The sequence below is a fragment of the Gymnodraco acuticeps genome, unplaced genomic scaffold, assembly GCF_902827175.1.
Source record: "Gymnodraco acuticeps unplaced genomic scaffold, fGymAcu1.1, whole genome shotgun sequence".
Taxonomy (NCBI): domain Eukaryota; kingdom Metazoa; phylum Chordata; class Actinopteri; order Perciformes; family Bathydraconidae; genus Gymnodraco; species Gymnodraco acuticeps.
The window spans coordinates 1025440-1045330 of record NW_022990023.1 but is presented as its reverse complement, the minus strand read 5'-3'; the positions used below and the strand labels follow the sequence as shown (position 1 = coordinate 1045330).

The 19891-nt window shown below is 40.7% G+C and overlaps 1 protein-coding gene across 1 annotated transcript in view; it reads right to left on the bottom strand.

The window, feature by feature from the left end:
- Positions 1-19891, bottom strand: part of nrg3b (neuregulin 3b) — a 215413-nt gene that overhangs the window by 106380 nt on the left and 89142 nt on the right. Inside the window, exon 2 of the mRNA XM_034214835.1 lies at positions 357-492. Within this exon, the coding sequence (XP_034070726.1) occupies positions 357-492 (136 nt within the window). The remainder of the gene's footprint in view (positions 1-356; positions 493-19891) is intronic.

The window sequence follows — 19891 nt, the reverse complement described above, 5'->3', positions numbered from 1 at the left end:
ACACACACACACACACACACACACACACACACACACACACACACACACACACACACACACACACCACACACACACACACACACACACACCACACACCACACACACACACACACACACACACACACACACACACACACACACACACACACACCACACACACACACACACACACACACACACCCACACCACACACACACACACACACACACACACACACACACACACACACACACACAACACACCACACACACACACACACACACACACACACACACCACACACACACACACACACACACCACACACACACACACCACACACACACACACACACACACACACCCACACACACACTCACCTGCAGTGTCTGTGAACCCCAGCCACGGTTTCAATGATGGAGCACTCTCCCTCGTTTAGACAAAAGGCCAGGTCCTTGTCTTCCACACATGGCTTGAATACCTCTGAACGTAGACTGGGAAGAGTGGGGGCCACTGCTGTAGACAGAAAAAGACAGATGCAGATTTAGTTACTAATATAACTGAAAAAGTTAAAAAAGAAGGGTAATTTCTTTCATGTTTTCAACTTATATCCTATCTAATTCTCACAGGATCAGATACTATTTCTTTGATGCGCCTCTGCACATGGAGTGCCAATATGTATCTGAGAGTAGTTTTACCTCCACAGTGATTTATTTTGGACTTAAATGACAACCTCTGGTCAGATTGGAAGATCATACTTTACACGTTGTTTTACATTGTTTGGGCAAAAGGCAAAATAGCCATAGGAAACAACATCCTTTTCTGACTTAATAAAATAAGCAGTTTTGGTTTTAAGGTTTCAGACTCTGCCCTGATGCAACAGGGATAGTAATAGTGTCACACAAATTATTGAACGCAATAACATGCTCTTGTACTATTATTGTTTTCAGTTCTGCATTTGTTGCTTTTATCAAACATATGTACCGCATAGTTTCTATTTTGCTGTTTGTTTCAAATAAAGCAGTCCAACCACAATTCCTTAGTGAATCTCCTGACCTGCTGCTTTCTGTAAACAGTTTCAAAACACGGAAATACATTAGAGCTGTAAGGAAGAGAGAGGATAATATGCTACACCACACGCAGAGAGATGGGCTCGGGGATGTAGCTTTAATTCTCCTCCTGCAGTCTGACCCTGAGCCTCTCTCACATAAAGATCATGGCTGCCATGTACAAGCACTGCAATGCAGGGTTCTCCACCCTGTGAAATATGCACAGCTGTCAGGCATGTTGTCACTGTGACGTATAAATACTGTGAGCTAGCATGTGCAACCACCATCTGTATGCAGATATTCATTCATGCACAAGTAGACACATGTTGGTACACACACAGTCACACACACCAACTGCAGTCTCATGGCATTTCGTGTTCACCAACATGATTTTTAATCTATTGATTCGTGTTCACCAACACGATTTCCCCCTTTTTTTCGTGTTGCACAGCACGATTTTAAAAGCAATGTATTTCTACTGGTAATGACGCTCATGGAAGCACGGCATTCGTTTGTGTCGGCTGCCCTTAAAGGCAATGTGAGCGTCCATTCTCATTGGATAACGGAGAATTGTACACCCGGAAGTAAGTATTCCCCTTACTGTCGATTGATTTTACAGTGATATCTGCACTACTCATCGACTAAAAAACACCAGAGTATCCTTGTTAATTACACTACATTGATTGGTTTAAATTGTGTGCAATGCTTTTTTCAGCAGGTGTAACAGTTGTATGCAGTGGTGTTTATTTGTAAATCATTTAGTATAATCACACAAATTCTATGTTTTATATTTAACAATTCTGTGTTCTTTATTTATTGATTGTTCAATACCTGACAAGGCCGGAGATGAAATATCTACATACATCTTATAAGAGTATAATACATGATGTATAATATCAGTTAAAATAAGTGCTTCAACATAGTTAACATTGCTGGAGGTACGCACAAACCTGCGACCCAAGTTTGTCATTCAATGCATAACTACACCATAGTTGTGTGGGCCTATATGATATGTCAATAAACATTAGAAAATCTTGAAAGGGATGTGCAAAATAGTCATTATATACAGTCTTTAATTAACTATTAGTAGAGAATAACGAGTAATGAATATACTTTATAGGGATCCTATTAATATCTAATAATAAAAATAATGAAATTCAATAACCTGCTTTAACCACTAGGTGTCCCTTTATATCAGCTGTGCACCTTTATGGTGTAAATACAACCTATCTACCAATTGGATCAACTATAAAAGTCAGCCGAATTAGTGTTGATACTGCAAGGAGACGTATTGTGTGAAAAGAAATGTAAGATGTTGTTTAATGGCTGATATATTTATGATCCACGTCACGTTTTCAGTTCCTCATGTTTGTCTAGAAGTCTTCTCATCAGGGCTCAATAAATACAGAACTACGGCAGATATGTAATATTTAATGCAGCCGAACCGTGTATTACAATGCCGTTATGTGATGACTTTCAAAGAGAAAAGCAAGCACACTCGGAATAAAGTATTATTTTATTTTTTGTAAATGTTTTCGGTCTGTTTCCGGTATTTGTTAATGTCGATGTGCTGTGAGATGTGAGACTGGAATTGCACAGGGGGAAATAACGTAGGCTATCTTTAGATGCGGATTTTGTTAAACTAATATGTTTGCGCTGTGGACCAACACTATACATTGACTGGGAAGGGGGTAGCAATAAAGATAACACCATTAAACAGTTACACAACATAACAGAAATAATATCGATAGCAGCGTCCCTAGCAACCACCTTGGTAACAATGAAAACTTCCTGAAGTAATCTTCGTAATAACTAGCAAACTAAAGATCATGTACATCCACTGCACACATAATCTGAAATAACAACTCATATTTTTCGCATCAAATGACATCAAAACGCATTTTAATGGCCAAACTAACTTTAAAATAGGCATTTTCCACCGAGAATAAAACGAAGTTCGGCCATGTTTTTTTTTTTCTGCAGGGAGAAATTTGAAGATCACGTGACATAGACGCCAGCCATTGGAATGAATGGCGTAACCCTCGGAGCACACTCTCCAATCACAGAGCTTGAGGACTATCACGGGGTTTGTCAAACAGAGCACATGGTGTAGTCCAAACGATAGCTGGGGATTCTGGGTAGTGTAGTGTCTTCTGCCATCCTTTACTCCGAAAAAACATTTGTTTCTCCGATTCGAAGGCGAAAAATACAAAAGCATTGCCCACAATTTAAACCAATCAATGTTGTGTAATTAACAAGGATAATCTGGTGTTTTTTAGTCGATGAGTAGTGCAGATATCACTGTAAAATCAATCGACAGTAAGGGGAATACTTACTTCCGGGTGTACAATTCTCCGTTATCCAATGAGAATGGACGCTCACATTGCCTTTAAGGGCAGCCGACACAAACGAATGCCGTGCTTCCATGAGCGTCATTACCAGTAGAAATACATTGCTTTTAAAATCGTGCTGTGCAACACGAAAAAAAGGGGGAAATCGTGTTGGTGAACACGAATCAATAGATTAAAAATCGTGTTGGTGAACACGAAATGCCATGAGACTGGGTTGCACACACTCACACACGTACAGTTACATGGAAATGATCACTCAGAAGCTCTTTCACTCCATCATGTAGTCAAGCATTGAAAATTAGATTGACTGGTATTACGCTCAATGCCTTGCCAATACAATTGGATTACACATCGGACCCTGCTTTCATCCATTTATATGTCGCACACAGAAACCAATAAAATGCACACACATGCACAAGCCATATTCTTCTGAATGTCATTACTTCCTAATTCTATCGTTTTTGTTCGTGAGTCGGCCCAATCTGCTTTGCCAGCCAGTAGCCTCTTTAACCCGACCCTTTTTCGACCAACCGCGTGTGTTTGAGAAATCAAAAGTCGGGAATCCGTTTGTTGTGCCTCAGTGTCCAGTTCAATCTATGTTTTGTTTACGGCCATTGATCGGTAAATCCGGGGGGCTCTTCATGTAAGGCCCGAGAGATGATGAGAGATTAGGGGAACACAAAAAGAGATATGTAGTGTTCCTGGGACTCTTCTCTTACAGAGCAAACACTTTGGAAGCCATAATTGAATCCACTTACTGTAGTGGTTCATATTTTATCGTCAGAAGCATGAGGAGTCTCTTTCTGTTTTATACCTATGTAGGGGATGTTTAAGATGTAAGAAAGGCAACGTATTCTCGCTCTCCGATTGCTAATTAGAATAATCGTTGGCTCACTTCTGATATATCAGTCCCAAGGGTGTGCTGCATATAAAAGTAGGTTGTGAACCCAGGCTGACTCTCACTTTCTCTGCTTAAAGGACACACATCTTGTATTATTAATTCCAGAGATTCCCAGAGTGTAATGCTAAAAAGGTTATCTATTCCAAGATGCAACTTTCATAATAGAAAATAGAACGCAAAATCCCCCTGTGGTACCCATGTCACGGGTAATAATTACCAAGGCGCTTAAAGTCGCTTGTATCTATTATGCAGACGGCTACAGTGAGCGCATGTAAGAAATAGCACGTTTGATATAAAGGGACAACGCCCTGGTGGTTTAGGTACATGAGGCAGAGATTTTGTGACAAAAGAGGAAATAGATTTTGTGCTGTAAGCCTAACCATTGATTCATTTACATTATAAAAGCCAAGGTCAGTCAGATACCAAACATCCTTTTTAGTTCCTGCGTCTCAAGTGGTCTTATCTCCTTAAACGCTTCGGAAACTGTATTTTTTCACCTGTCACCTTATCTTATTCTAAATATACAGTGAAGAGGGCTTTTGTTGATCCATTATTACAGTCTATCCCTTTCTGTAAAAACAAAAAAGTGCTGCAATCCTTTCATTTGTCTCATGTTGTTGACAGAGCAGAGGGGGAGAATGTGAACTACACAAGGTCACAGTGGTACCTATGACACAGCACTTTGGGAATCGGTGATGATGTATGACGCGTTCATATATTCCTTTCACCACGGACAAAGCTCCGAGCCACATTACAGCAGCACCTATTGTATATCGGCTCTGTCTATTTTTTAGACAATGAATGTGCCAGTATCACACCGGAGAGTGGGAGGCTAACATGAGTGCTATTACATTAAATACACCATGGCATGCTTTAAATGTGCAAAGGATTTCTAGAATAGCTGGTATTTGAAATCCCCACTGTGGTTTTTAATATTGCATATATAATACATTTAACCTTTAAACATGTGAAAGTACATGCAAACATTCTGGCACTCTCTATTTTAATAAAACATTATCAAATCCTTACGCTGGTACTCTGCAAACAAAGGCTGTACCTTTCCTCGCCAGGTGCAAGGTCTTCAAACAAACACACATTTTGAACTGATTACATTTCAGAAAAATACAGAAAAAAACTCTCTTCAGTTCTAAAGGATTACCTCTACTCTTTTAGCCCTGTTGGCTACATCAAAGAACAAGCCATCTTCAAGTATGTTTGGCCTTGAGCAATACAGGCTGTCAATTTCATATGGGTTCCCGCTTCATCACTGTGACAGGCAAAAAATGTAAACAAATCTGCAGCACAGCAAACACAACTCGGCACTTTTGAACGAGAACCTGTCAAACAACAAAAGCTCTCGAAAAGCTACGTTCTTTAAACATTCGACTGTCAGAAGTAGAGCAAGTTAATAAAGCAATTAGTCTGCCTCCTGAAAGTGTCAGAGCAGAATGCTGATAATGTGTGTTTGTATGTTTTGATGTGATATTTTCTGGGTTGTCATTTCTTGATTCTCAAGTGACTAAGCCTAAAAAGATCAATGTGAATCCAGCAGTGGATCCAAGCAGGCGAACCAATTAAAGCTATACAGGCTAGCAAAGCAGTGCAGAAAGCATTCCACATTTTATTAGAGCAAAATCAGTCTTCATCTTCATTATTGAGGTAATAGCTGATAAATGATGTGTCTCTTGCTTTAGGTATTACTAAGACATAGTGTCATGAGGAGTTATGACGAACACACAAGCTCCCATAACATTCATTTATCAACCCTTTTTTAATGAACCCTTTCACAGAATAAACCTTTGCATTGCATGCCTTTAGCAACCTTTATGACACTAAGTCTTAGATAACTGAAAATAAAAACATGTTGAAAATGTGCTAATAAATGGCAGCTGCAGTGGAGCATGATTCATCCTGGACTCTTTTAAATCATTTTCACGTCTCTCACCCTCCCAGCTGCACAAAGGTAATCCAGATTGCCCATCCCTTGGTAACTTTCAAGGAATCTACTGGCTGGGGATCACAGATTTAGATGATGCTTGAGAGATCAGAGTTATCTGAGAGGAATACTGAGGCTAGAACTCCTTCCTAGTCACTACCGTTAAATAGCTTTTAATCAATATCTTCAAGAACTCAAACAGCTTAAACTAAATATGGGATTTACTTTTTTTCGGACCAAACCTTCTCTTCTATAAAAATAAATACACAAATGAAGTCACTTCTTTTGTATGATACAAATTAAAAACCCATGTTCTTCTCTAACTAACCCTAAAATACAGCCATCCAAAGTGCTCTATAAGTGGGCCAGTATCTGCACAGCGCAGCATGGATCTGAAGATCTATATTTGGTCAACACTGAGACATTTCAGTGTTGCATTGTGTTAACTATACCTGACCTCCTCTGTTAACTATACATTATTCTCAAACAAATCCATACAATCAAAACAAATCCATAAAAAAGAGCATACATTTTAACACATATGCCTTGATGTATCCATAAAGTAGGCTGTAACTGTTTTTACGGCAGGTAGGATTATCACGTATTTTATTACCTGTGATTATCTTAAAGGGAAAAAAATGGTGAACAATTTGTTAGTGTTATTTTAAACGGTATATGTAACCTCAGTTTACCATTCACACGTTTACCATTAGCCCTAAATATTGATCACTTTGAACAGACAATTATAGCACCACGGAAAACTGTTTAAATTTGAAAACATTTTCCCAAGAAAGCTCTTATGTAATTGTCCTGTGGAGGCTTCCATACGAAATCCTGTACACAGTATGTGCTCTAAACTTATTGCAGACACAACTCCAGAGACAATTCCATTTACAACTGTAGCATTTTCCATCTATGGCTTCCTTCTAATGTGCTCATTAGTGTTCTTTGCTGAGTCTTATCCCTCCGGAGACTGTGGTCGGGAGAGTACTGCCTGAATTTACTGCTGCACACATCAAAGAGGGCCTACTAGGTAAAGGGGAAAGTCCTGAGAGAGCCTGCTGATTGCTTACCCATCATGCACCGCTGTCTTTTGGGCAGAACCATATTCAGATGCATACAGTGTAGTAGGTAAGGACAGCATATTGGCCCTGAAGCAGCACTGCATCTGATAAGCCATTGGAATTTACCGGACCTTATTAGAAGGAGGATAATGCTCCATGCCCACCATGTTTCAAAACATACACTTACAGCAAAAATAAGTTTTAGAGCAAACTCCATCCTGCTCTCAGTGTACGAAAAATGTCCATATCATTTGGCTTTTTCATGCCAACTCAATTCAAGTTCAATTCAAGCATTATTTTAAAGCAAAACACAATGTGTGCCTCCTAAATGTGTTTTGTCAAGCAAACAATAGCACTGCCGATGCTAGTCATGTCTGATTGTGTGCCATGGCAAAGCTCACTGACCTTTTCAGGTCGGTGATTGAATTCAATATAGAAAATACACCAACATGCAAAACATGTATACAGTACTGAATACAAATATCTACTCTATGTAAATACACTGCTTTCAAAAGCAAATTCTGTTTTTGATTTGAAGCACTGTGAGACCCTAACGCCCCGTCTACACTACAGGCATCGAAAAATGCTTTCACCGCTTCGCCCATTCACTTGAATGGGGTGACGTAGTTGATTTTGAATCTTCGCCGAACTGCATTGTGGGGAGCGAAGCGTGGCTTTGCAAGCATCGTGAGCATCAAAAGTTGAGCAATGTTCAACTTTTGAGGCTCGATGCTTGGCATCAGCCAATAAAATCCCGTGTATGCAAATCCCGCCAGTACAAGCGCTAGCCAATCAAACCGCGTGCAAGCTGGGAGAGCCAGACCGCAGTTCATTTCCTCATATTCCAAACGAGAAATTACGGTAGCAAATCACCCGGTTCTTTACGACCAGAACTATTTACCGGGATAAAAACCGGAGGAACCAGGCATGGAGGGAGGTGGCAGAGACAGTGGGTGAAACTGGTAGGTTTTCGCCTGTTTGGGGATTTTATATCCAGTTTACTTAGTTTTAACATTGCTATTGCTTTGTATGTCGGGGGGCGGGAGATTCATGTGATTGGTTGTTGGTCGCCTTGGGCGCGAGAAATCGCCAAGCCTCAGACACGCCCAGCTTCAAGATTTTTTGATGCCTATAGTGTAGACGGCCCGTTAGATCACATATTTTCTTTTTTAAACTCATGGAAGTCATTTATTCCACCTACGTCCAGACACATGGCAAAACATACTTTATGTTTGATCAGTGGTGAACCGTCAGGGCCTTCAAGGTATTCAGAGAATACCCTGGAACACTCAGATAAAACAAACAAAAAAAATCTATTTAATTATATTAATAAAATGTATATAAAATGTATGTAAAATAAATAAATGAGAATCGTATCTGTGTTGTTGATCTGTAATATTACAGTGTTACGTTGATTTGTTTGTCCTTCTCGGTCCATGCACTACGCATTTCAGTGGTTTTGTGTGTTGTGCAACCAATCAGATCTTGTTCTGGGTCTCTGGGTAGAATATCCTTCGATCAAGGTATTCTATATCCTTGATCGAATGCCCTGGCCGTTGCACTGAATGAGAGTGTACCTTTGGATTGACAGTTTGATCAACCAATCATATATTGATTTGTAGCCAATGGGCGTATTCTTTCAGAGTTTCCCTCGGTTCCAGGGTATTCTAGAAGGCCCGCTAGTTCACTGGCTCGAGACCGAGGATCTCGATAAATGCCACGAAGCAATTCATATGCCGTTTTATTGTTTTTAACGTTGAAATGGCAAGTGCAACACGTGAAGATGATGTTGTTGCGGAATTGTTGTGAGTACCCTTTTCAAGAGGTCAATTCAGTGAAAAGACGGACATTATAACGGCGGGTGTGTGTGTTTCTACAGAAGGTCCACTGTGTTTGATATACTGGTTGCTAAAGCTTTAGAAAGACAAACAGCACTTTGAACAGCATACTGTACATAGATGAATATATAAACTGAAAATAAAACATTGAACTACTGAGCATGTATGAAAGACCTTGAAAGATAAAGCTATGGAAAACAAATAACGGAGAATATAAAGACGTATTTAGCCATGAATATCCAATACCTAGAAAAAGCCATGGTCAATATGTGTAGACCTATAGTGGCATAGCTCTGTTGAGTCAGTCAAACACAAACATGCCCATATATACTGTTCAGCATTCTATGTCCTGCATAATCATCAATACGACAAGTCTTTGGAGACCTTCTGTCCCTGACATGACACAAACACATAGTAGTTGACCCGTGGGACTATTGGTTAAAGACAGGGGCTGGCTATAAGCAGGGTTAAAGAGCACACGGCCTTGGTCGCCATGACAGCCCAGTGATAGGTATCCGTTGGGACATTTGTCACGGCTACTCGTTCTTCACTCTAGTCCAACCTGTGACATATACTGTATATATTGTACAGGGTAGAATACAAGGTTTGACCTATGGCTTAGTTGCAGAGTAGTGTTGGCAATATTTTAAAACTTTTCAACCAGCCAGTCAGCCCAACAATCAGCAATTGCCAATATATTTACCATAAGTGTAATTGTGTGTGTGCTTTGCTCAGCGGCAGCTTTCACCTGCTCTTCTGGGGTCAGAACATTGAATTAGGAATGTAAAATGACTGATTGGCTGAGAACAATACCAATTTTAGTTGCAATTTCACTCATTATATTTTCATACATTTATCCAATTGCCCAAACTTATTGCAACCCTATTACATGTTTGCCAAGGGAAGAGGAATACACATAATTTAATTCTATTTTTCATTGCAGTTTTGAATTTAGGAGTACAAAGAACTGTTTTTCTTGGTAACTAAGACACCTTTGAGTCTAGTCATTATCTAACAGCATCATTATTGGACAAAGTAAAAAAGGTCTTTGAATGTGTTCACAGTGACAGGCCCAAAGCAGTGGGTTAACAAATAGACCTCATAAGACATCAAACACACATTTAACCTTAAGCGAACAAAACACCCCTTAATGAAAAGTTGTATAAATCGACATTACCTAGGGACCCTTTGTCAGCTAAATCTTGATTACAGTTTGGGCAATCATACCGTACACACACAAGTACAGCCATCCTCTGCTGTTCCAAACCCCTCCTTCTCCCAAACAGATCATAAAGTGACCAGGACATTTCTCTCCACAACCCGCGCAACATAGTGCATTTCTTTTTCAGCCAAGAGACCGCATTGGAAGTCTGAATCGCCTGTACTGCGCTCTACAAGAAGACTTAGCTTTCTTGTTATCTAAAGAGGAATATACCTCTGTTGGAGGTCTGCACTTTAAGCGACAACCTGTATCGGATAGATGGGGCTGTGCAAACCTCAGGGAAGCGGGGATTCACCTATGTCGTTTTGGATGGAACGATTCCTTAAGAAAAGCACATAAATAATCAGTTTTTGCAGGGGGGCAAACATACCTTTAAAGTGGACCTATCCTGCTATATTTGAAACATATATTGTAGGGCCATACCTATACAAAACATGTCTGTGAAGTTTTTTTTTCAAAATACCAAACAGATCACCCATTGTAGCCATGCCTCATATTGCTCAAACCCCTCTTTTGCAGCCCTGTTAGAGAAACGCGGATTTTGGGTCCTTAGCTTGAAAATAAAGAGAAGAGGAGGCGGAGCTAATGCCTGATCAGAATTCTACCGGAGATAAAGTTAAATTTGGTTGTGATAAAACGCCATCCTGTTTAAACCACGTCAAGGATTATTTCTGAAATAGTATGGAGCTCAAATGCTTTTTCTCTTGCGGGTTTATCACAAGGTGAGTTTCTTTTTTTATTTCCTGCTTTTTAAACACATGTGCTCTCCAGTACAGGTTAGCTCTGAGTGTTAGCGAGGCTTGCTAATGTAAACAAAGACGAGATTACGTCCAAAACACGTCAGGCATTGTTTCTGATAGCAACTTTCTGTGGGTCCGCAGCCGATTTGACGTCAGTTCGGATGGAATCTGTATCCGCTCGTACACCCGTTTTTAAAAGAGGAAAAGAGAGAGGGTTTTATTTTCTGACGCTGCGTGAGTTCCCCGACGCACCGGGGACACATATGTATGTATAAAAGACATCGCAAAGTGCTTTTTGCATGATAGGTCCCCTTTAAGCTTTCCAAAGAACATTGAAATCAAATTTGAATTAAACGTGATGCATTTACATGATTTACTTCATTGCTTGATTACCCCTCTTTTGTATTTATTATGTTTCTATTCTGCTTGATAGACATTGGACCTATAGCTATTAAAGCTAGAAATTAAGAATATAAAAAGTACTCTATAGAAAACACAAGGAACACAGAGGGGTGCGTGAGATTGATTGAATTTCTCTGAAATGATAATGATTCAAATCTGAGGCCATGGTTCTCAGCAGGAAACCGATGGACTGTCCACTCCAAGTAGGGAATGAGTCCTTACCCCAAGTGAAGGAGTTCAAGTATCTCGGGGTCTTGTTCTCGAGTGAGGGAACAATGGAGCGTGAGATGGGCCGGAGAATCGGAGCAGCGGGAGCGGTACTGCAGTCGCTTTACCGCACCGTTGTGACGAAAAGGGAGCTGAGCCAGAAGGCAAAGCTCTCTGTCTACCGGGCCAATTTCGTTCCTACCCTCACCTATGGTCATGAAGGATGGGTCATGACCGAAAGAACAAGATTGCGGATACAAGCGGCCGAGATGGGTTTTCTCCGCAGGGTGGCTGGTGTCTCCCTTAGGGATAAGGTGAGAAGTTCGGTCATCAGGGAGGGACTCGGAGTTGAGCCGCTCCTCCTTCGCGTCGAAAGGAGCCAGTTGAGGTGGTTCGGGCACCTAGTTAGGATGCCACCTGGGCGCCTCCCTAGGGAGGTGTTCCAGGCACGTCCAGCTGGGAAGAGACCAAGGGGTAGACCTAGGACCAGGTGGAGGGATTATATCTCTTCGCTGGCCTGGGAGCGCCTTGGGATCCCCCAGTCAGAGCTGGTTGATGTCGCCAGGGAAAAGAAAGTTTGGGGCTCTCTGCTGGAACTGCTACCCCCGCGACCCGACCACGGATAAGCGGGAGAAGATGGATGGGATGGATGGATGGATAATGATTCATATTGTCAGTGCAGGGAACTATAGCTATGTGTATTTCTGAAGGTGCCTTGAGGGCTTTCTGAAGATAATTTGCCTCTTAAATAGCACATCTCTCTGACTCAGTCGTGGTTACAGAGTCACAATGCCAACTGACTTCAGATGTTGATCATAACAGTGGCACTGTGACACAAAGCAGCTGTGACTCCACTTTATTGTATGCATATCTTCCTTTTTCATGGCCATCAAGGTCAAAAAGTAATCTGTCAAATGTTATTGACTTCCCGTTTAAGACTCAAATCTGTAATGAGGTCGAAAAGGATGCCAAACACAGAACAATATTATCAGATGCAATTTCTCCCTGCTAATTTATCTTTGCAACCCATATGCAGTAATATAAGACTAGACAGATAATTTATCCTGAATCATTGATTGCAATTTGTGGTGTAATTATTATAATATGCCACCAGGAGGGACACAATTATGTTACTGCTTGTGATCTCAGACATGAGAGAAAGACTGTGTTGTGCCTATAATTGCAATGTTTTTTTCTGCATTTCTTGAATTTGCGAGAGATATCTATGTTTTTTTGGATGACTGTTATTGAGATGTCACAGCGGTGTGTGTTACACATTACATTAGCTGAACCAATATGATGTCAGAGAAGCTATGAACATACAGTACAGTACATGCAGTCACTCGGGGGGAACCTCATAAAAGCTGTTAAGAATGGAATGAGAGCCTCTACCTCATTCAAAATGTACTTTGCTGCCATTATCGACATTACTTACAGAACAAATAACAGAATAACCAGCAGCTGGAGAAATACACTTGATCCTGTCAAATGCATATTTAATGAGGGAGGTCGCTTTAGTGCTCAAGCCACAGCAATGACATCAAATTTAAATTTCCATTCCAGGACAGGAAACGCAAGAATTCAGACAGAAAATGTAATGCCTTGCTAGAGTTTTTATTTAATTGTATCTAGAATGTATTGAAGCTACCTGTGGTGTTGCTTGAGGAAAACCTAAGTAATTAATAATGTATCACTGTTTACAAACATGATCCCATGAAAGAGGCTGTGAAACTAATGAAAAACACACATTGCACGCACATCGATGTGCAGGAAGGCATGAAAGTAGCCCACATGGAGAGAAAGGCCGACAAAAATACATGCAGGGTGCGTGAGGTCTGATGTATTTAGGCATTTTGACAAAACACATTTGATTCATTCTGAACAAATATGGTTGATGTTTTGGCTGGGTTTTAGAGAAAGTATAATACAGCCTTGAACAGAATACATCTTGACTGATTGATATAAATGTCTACTATCTTACCCATTAAAATACATAATTACTTTAAGTTGTTCTCACAAAACTCTCATTTAAAGATATGATTATGATCTGTAATCGATGTGTGCATGGCTGTGAGTATGTGCACAGCGGGTGTCCGCACACATATTCTATTTATTTCCATGAAAGTCTTTTGTTCCTAACAATTTATTAACAATACTAACAAACCATTTATCAAACATGGCATAATTTGGCTGTGTCTGTTAATGTGCATCTAACTGTTACAACACACGTGTCTTGGCAGTGCTCGTCTCCATCTGCGTTTTTTATTTTTTTTATTTAAGACTACATTTCAAAAGATGGCATAAAAATATAATCCTGGGGGTTCTAGAGGATTATGCTGTGCCAGCAGAATCTGGCAGAGTGACTGAGAGGTGCAGTCGGACGAGTACCTGATGTAACATCTTCACAGAGATGACAGTTGATGCTCGAAAATGTTTGTTTTTGCATGCTGATGAGCTGAGATGCAATGTTATCGTGGCTATGATCACCACACAGCTGTGTTAAAATACTTCACTTGAAAAAAAGTGTTTTTTTATTTTCCCTATACGGCTATTCTCCATGCCCCTCTTCCCGACAAACATATTTGAATTGGAAATGACTCAAAATACTGTTTTATGCAGCACTCGTCTCTTTTTGCACATGCAAATAGATGAAATAGTTATAAAAGAGGGAAAGGAACAGCAGAGAAGTTGGGAGGCCTGATTTGCCTCCACCATATGCAGCAATAAAGATTGAGAGGCCATTTTGAAAGTTATTGATGCTGGATTTTTTCTTTCGTTCTGCCTGTTACTGTCTTTTTGTTGAATCCAACAAGAGGCAGGCAATTATTCACACCTGAGAGGACAACAGGAGAGGAAAGACAGTATGCAAAGTGTGGGCGCTTTGACAAGAAAGACAACCGAACGCCATTGGAGATGTTGTATTTTTTTAAAGGGGCAGCAGTCTCTCTTTTTCCTCCTCGGCCTTATCGCCATATTCCGACCTTTACCTGCCACTCTCCATCTTCCTCAAGGGAACTCCTGCAGAAATGCAACATCAACATGCATCCCCAGGAGTGGAGCAATTCACCGACGTGGACCTGCGGCTTCTTGTCAGCACAGTTGATTAAAATTCCAGGGACCAAGAATGCAGGGTGTGATGTACGACGAGCAGGTGGTGTGGGTTTAATATGCATGAGCGGACAGCTCCTGCATCTGCAGATTGGCAGTCACAGAGCTTTCCTGTCTGGTCCCTAGGCAGCTCTCTTGGCATATGGAGTTACTGAGGGCATACATGAGCATAGCAGGGGAGCCGGTCCTAGCATTCACTGATACAATTTACTCTTTTGTGACTCCTGAGATCAATAAGATGGTTGCTAGCTCCTTTCGGTTGCTTTGGTCTGCCTAAATGAGCCAAGATGAAGGTAGAGGAGAGCATTTTACTGCTGTATTTTTTATTGATTTTACACAAACAGCAGGCAACATCGAAAGAGAGAAGGATTAGCGGAGCCAGTGTAAAAATTGACTGAGATGGGGTTTAGGACTTTAGGCTTACTGGAGGAAAGATGTGATTAGCCCATGCACCATCTGAGCAGATGATTCTAGTGATATGAAAAACAAGAAAAGGTGGTCTTAGCTAGTTGTGCCTTGCACTGTGTTTGACACATAAACTGTGACTTGGAAAGTTGTTGGGCTGTGCTTTTCAGACAGCTGCTTAGAGTCAGACTCACAGGGTTAGTGTGGGCGCATTGCAAAGTGGAATTTATCAGTCGTTTTTTTTCTTTTTTTTTCCCAATCCTGTTTGGTGATTTATTGTGCGGCAGACAAGGGCAATCCAGCAGTTCATTGTAAGGTTGACGTCAAATTTGTCCACTGTTTGTCCCATCTGCCGTCCAAATGCAGGTCAACAGGGGACTCAACAAGCCCCATCCATGTGCCGCTATCTTTTGTATTACGTAATTTAGTGGAGCTGCACTCTATTTGACCTTTGAAAAAAAAGTTTCATTTAGGAGTTAGCTAAAATGTTCAAATGAATAAGATTCATCCATTTTTGAAGAGAATAGTATTTTGTGGGATTCAGACTATTATAGACTGGCTGTTAACCATCTACCTCAAATGCTATCCAGCGACAACAAACCAAGCTGGATTATAAAGTGGATTATGTACAGTTGGGTACAGGGTAGCTGCAGTGACGGCACATTTTATGTTTTAAGGGGAACACTGATGTGTGCCAGGTATATGGTATCCACTATACTGTATATCAAATTTTAATCCACATTAAGTACAACACCTGCACTTTTGAAAGGACATCCATAACATTCATCTGCAATTTACTAATGATCTAATATATCATATTCCAATTACTTGTATATAGACTGTCCTTGCACTATTTATATTCTATTTTATTTGTAGTACTTGCACTATTTTAACTATTTTGTCTGTTTTATTATGTTGCACCGTTGGAGGAGCCTGTGACCTAAGATTTTCATTGATATATCTACACTGTAGCTATGTACAAATGACAATAAAAGCCTTGAATCCTTGAACCTTCTTTGAGTAATTTAGAGTCACATCTGTAAACACAATGAATGTGCTAATTGGATTACATTTATGATAACTAGCTTGGAAAAACACACCAGGGGACAAAAATTAATCCCAATTCTAAATCCCTAAACGGCATGTCGTGGACAGAGCAAAGCCCTGATGAGTTTAGCTTTCCTTTAAACAAGACCGATTTCCTTATCACCCCTTTACCGCTCAATACACCCATTCATATCTTGGAGGTGCCTCCGTCTCTCTCTCTCTCTCTTACCCACATACGCAGCAAATTCGCCCTGGCATTATCACCCCAAAACGAAATAACATAGATGGAAACAGGCAGCTACAAACTCCCCCAAACGCCCGCTGCTCTAGATGGAGTAGTTGGAACAGGATTACATGCCTTTCAGACTGCTCACTCACAGCATAAAGACACAGCTCTGATCCAATCATGGTGACACATGCAGAAACTGGAGAAAGGTTGTGGCTTTGCCTACCTTTGTGACAAGCTTTTCATCAGGAGTACTTGACAAAAAGACGAGACATGTGACAATCTGAAAGGGATTTACTAAAGTAGGAGGGGACAATGAGTTTGCGAGCGGTATTGAGGTTAAGTCGCAAGCTGTATTTGTACATATGGACCTACAGGCTTTACCCTGAAGCAAGCTGCCAACATATCCTGCGGGTTGTCTCCAAGTGCAGAGAAATGTAGAACTGGTGCTGACAATGCACTGGGACTGGCACCGTTGGCCCTGACGCTGGATCAGTAAAATCCTGTTCAGCCCTCTCCTGGCCTTTAGGGAGAGTCTGCCATCCAATTCGAGCCAAATCATGCCCTGTTTAACACCGCACCACCTGCTATGTCCCTCTGCATGTGTGTGTTGGTGAGAAATAGAGAGATGAGTGTGTTGAGGTCTCAGCAGAGAAAAGTGTGGTCAATACAAATATACTTCAGCACATGCACAAGAGCTGAATAAAGACTACACTTATTATTTGTTCTTTATTTGCACCATATGTACAGTACAAGTAATGTTAATTGGATAGCTTCAGAATTATGGATGGATTTTAATGCAGCATGAGGTGATTAACAGTGATGATGACCTGTCACATACTGTAAGAGCTATTCAAATCCCTGTAAAACATAACCCCCCCTCAAGAATGTTCTTCTCCTCTATGGCCTCCATCAAAGGACATATGAAAACATTAAATCTGACGGCCAAAGATGTTGTGCGTGAATGATGGTTGTGTTTTCAGAAAGTGGTTCTCTGCGGTGCATAGCATTTTCTAACAGACATATTAATCAAAGAAGTTTCGCTCAGAGCCATTTGGGGATGAACATACAATGGAGTCTCCCCATTCCTCCACACAACAACATTGCCTTCGCTTGATGTGTCACATTCAATGAATGCCACAGGCAAATATATTTTTACCGACTGGATGCTTGTCTCAAAATGACTGCAAAAGTACTTTCTCTTGAGGAAACAAAGGTAAATAATTCTGTTTTCATGGATGGTGTGAAATGATGTTTGTAGTTGTTGCGTCACTGTTGAATTTGGCACATTAGGGGTGGGAGATACTGTAGGTTGCTCAAAGCTTAGAGCAGAAAATTCCCAAGCTGAAGCATGAGATAAAGTGCTTTGAATAGCAAACAAACACTGTTTGCTTTAGTTGAAAGTGGCTGGGGATGAATCCATGAAGGGAATGATGGTGAATTGTTTCCTACATTCACAGTCAACTAATCCATGATTACGTAAAAGAAAACATTTTCATCATAGAAACGTTTTCAAAAGATTAGCTCTACGATGTGCTGCCATCATTTATCTATGTCATATTTTGAAATTGATAATGTAAAATACACATTATTCACGTTAAAGCTCAGCCTGAAATTTGCAATCTCACATTGACAAATAGGAAGGCAGCAGAGCTTACAAATGCCGTATACATTAATCCAGTTATACCACAACAGCAGCAGCATTACAGCCCTCAATGCAACACAAAGTGGCAGTTCACTGATCTTTCCCAAGTGCCTCCAGACCAAAAACACAACTATTGTCACAGAAAAAGTCCCATTCAGAAACAAAGCTCCCCTAAAGCTGTCAAAACTGATGTTGACTTCACTTAATGGTTAATGTTTTCCACAGTCTGGCTCTGTGACCAGCTGCCCTTAGACTTAGTTGTGGACTTTTTTCTGTATGCTGTTTTTCCGTTTGTTTTCCTGGGCTGCCTTTGCCTCCTATACACATCTTCACACCTCCTCTGAATCAGTCTCATTAGTTTGTTATCCCAGCAAAGCTCATTTCCTGTTCTGCAATGTATTCCCCCTGCAAACAGCTCCCTGCCTCTTCTCCTGTTAATCACCTCCTTCCGCTCACCTGAGTTTCTCCACCCTTCTCGTGAAGTTCTTCTTTACCCCTGCCTGCACCGAAACGTACATTTAAGTTGTTTCCTTTTGAGGCTCCTGTTGCCTGCAGTCTACTTCGTTTCGCTCCACCTGTTCCACTCTTCATGACAATGTGGCCTTTTTGACTTGACAGAATAACTGCACTTCTGTGACCCTCCAACAAGCATGCAGTCTTTACGATGGGGTGTTTTTATAAGAAATTGGGAGATTCTGTCAGAACATCAGCTTGTCATGTTTACTTTCTTCATTCCAATAGATGGAAAGGTCAAGTACGACACTGCCATTTTCACATTGTGGGTATGGGTACACTGGCAGCGACCACCAACCTGACACACTTACAAAGATGCCACTGATGTTTTATTTACTGCATCACTGCCGGTGAACGGTGTGGAGCATGACATTGAACGTCAAAAACAAGTTGACTGTAGTTGACGACACCCAAAATAATAGTTTTCCCATGTCTTGTATATCCATTTTGTGAAAGTATAGATATTCAGTTCTAGACAGATCCATGTAAAAAAAAAAAACACACATTTGAGCAGAATGACCTCTCCAGGCTCTTATGGAGCAGTTATCAGGTGTTGGATGTCAATCCTCATACTTCACTGCTCCATATCTTGATGGAGGTAGTTTTTAGTGGCATGTTGACATTTGAAGAGTATAAAGGAGAGTGAACAGGGTTTACATTTAGTGAGCGTGAAGGGATTAGTGTCTTGTTTTGATATGATAAATGTCTGCTGATGGACACAATGGATGCTTGAATCGCAAATCCTACGACCCATTGGCCAACAGCATGTGATATAAATATTGGTTCTAGATGTCATGGAAGCTTAGTTGCTTGGGTTTATCTTGATCCTTATTTGAAAAAGTGTGTCACGTGTGTTGTATCGATAATATAATTGGTCTATAGTAGAAAGTCATAAAGGAGACAGTATGAGTGTAAGCTTGGGTTGGGTTTTACTAATCAACTTTCCTTTGGACATACTGCAATGGATTGCATACACACTTACTTAAACAAGCTATACTGTGGAAAAATACTCTGAATATGTAAAAAAAAACATAGTGCTCTCATTTGATGCTGTCCATGTTGCTCCCAAAGACATTCTCTTAGTGCCAACCAATGCTGCCAACCATGACAGCCATCCACTGCAAGGCAGAAGTAAGACAGAGGAGCTAGTGGAGGATTTCTAACAAAGCCACTGACACATGTCACCACAACGCATCAGAAACGGGTGATGGCACACATAAATAACAAACTGGTCAAACTGACTGGACTGATAACACGGACG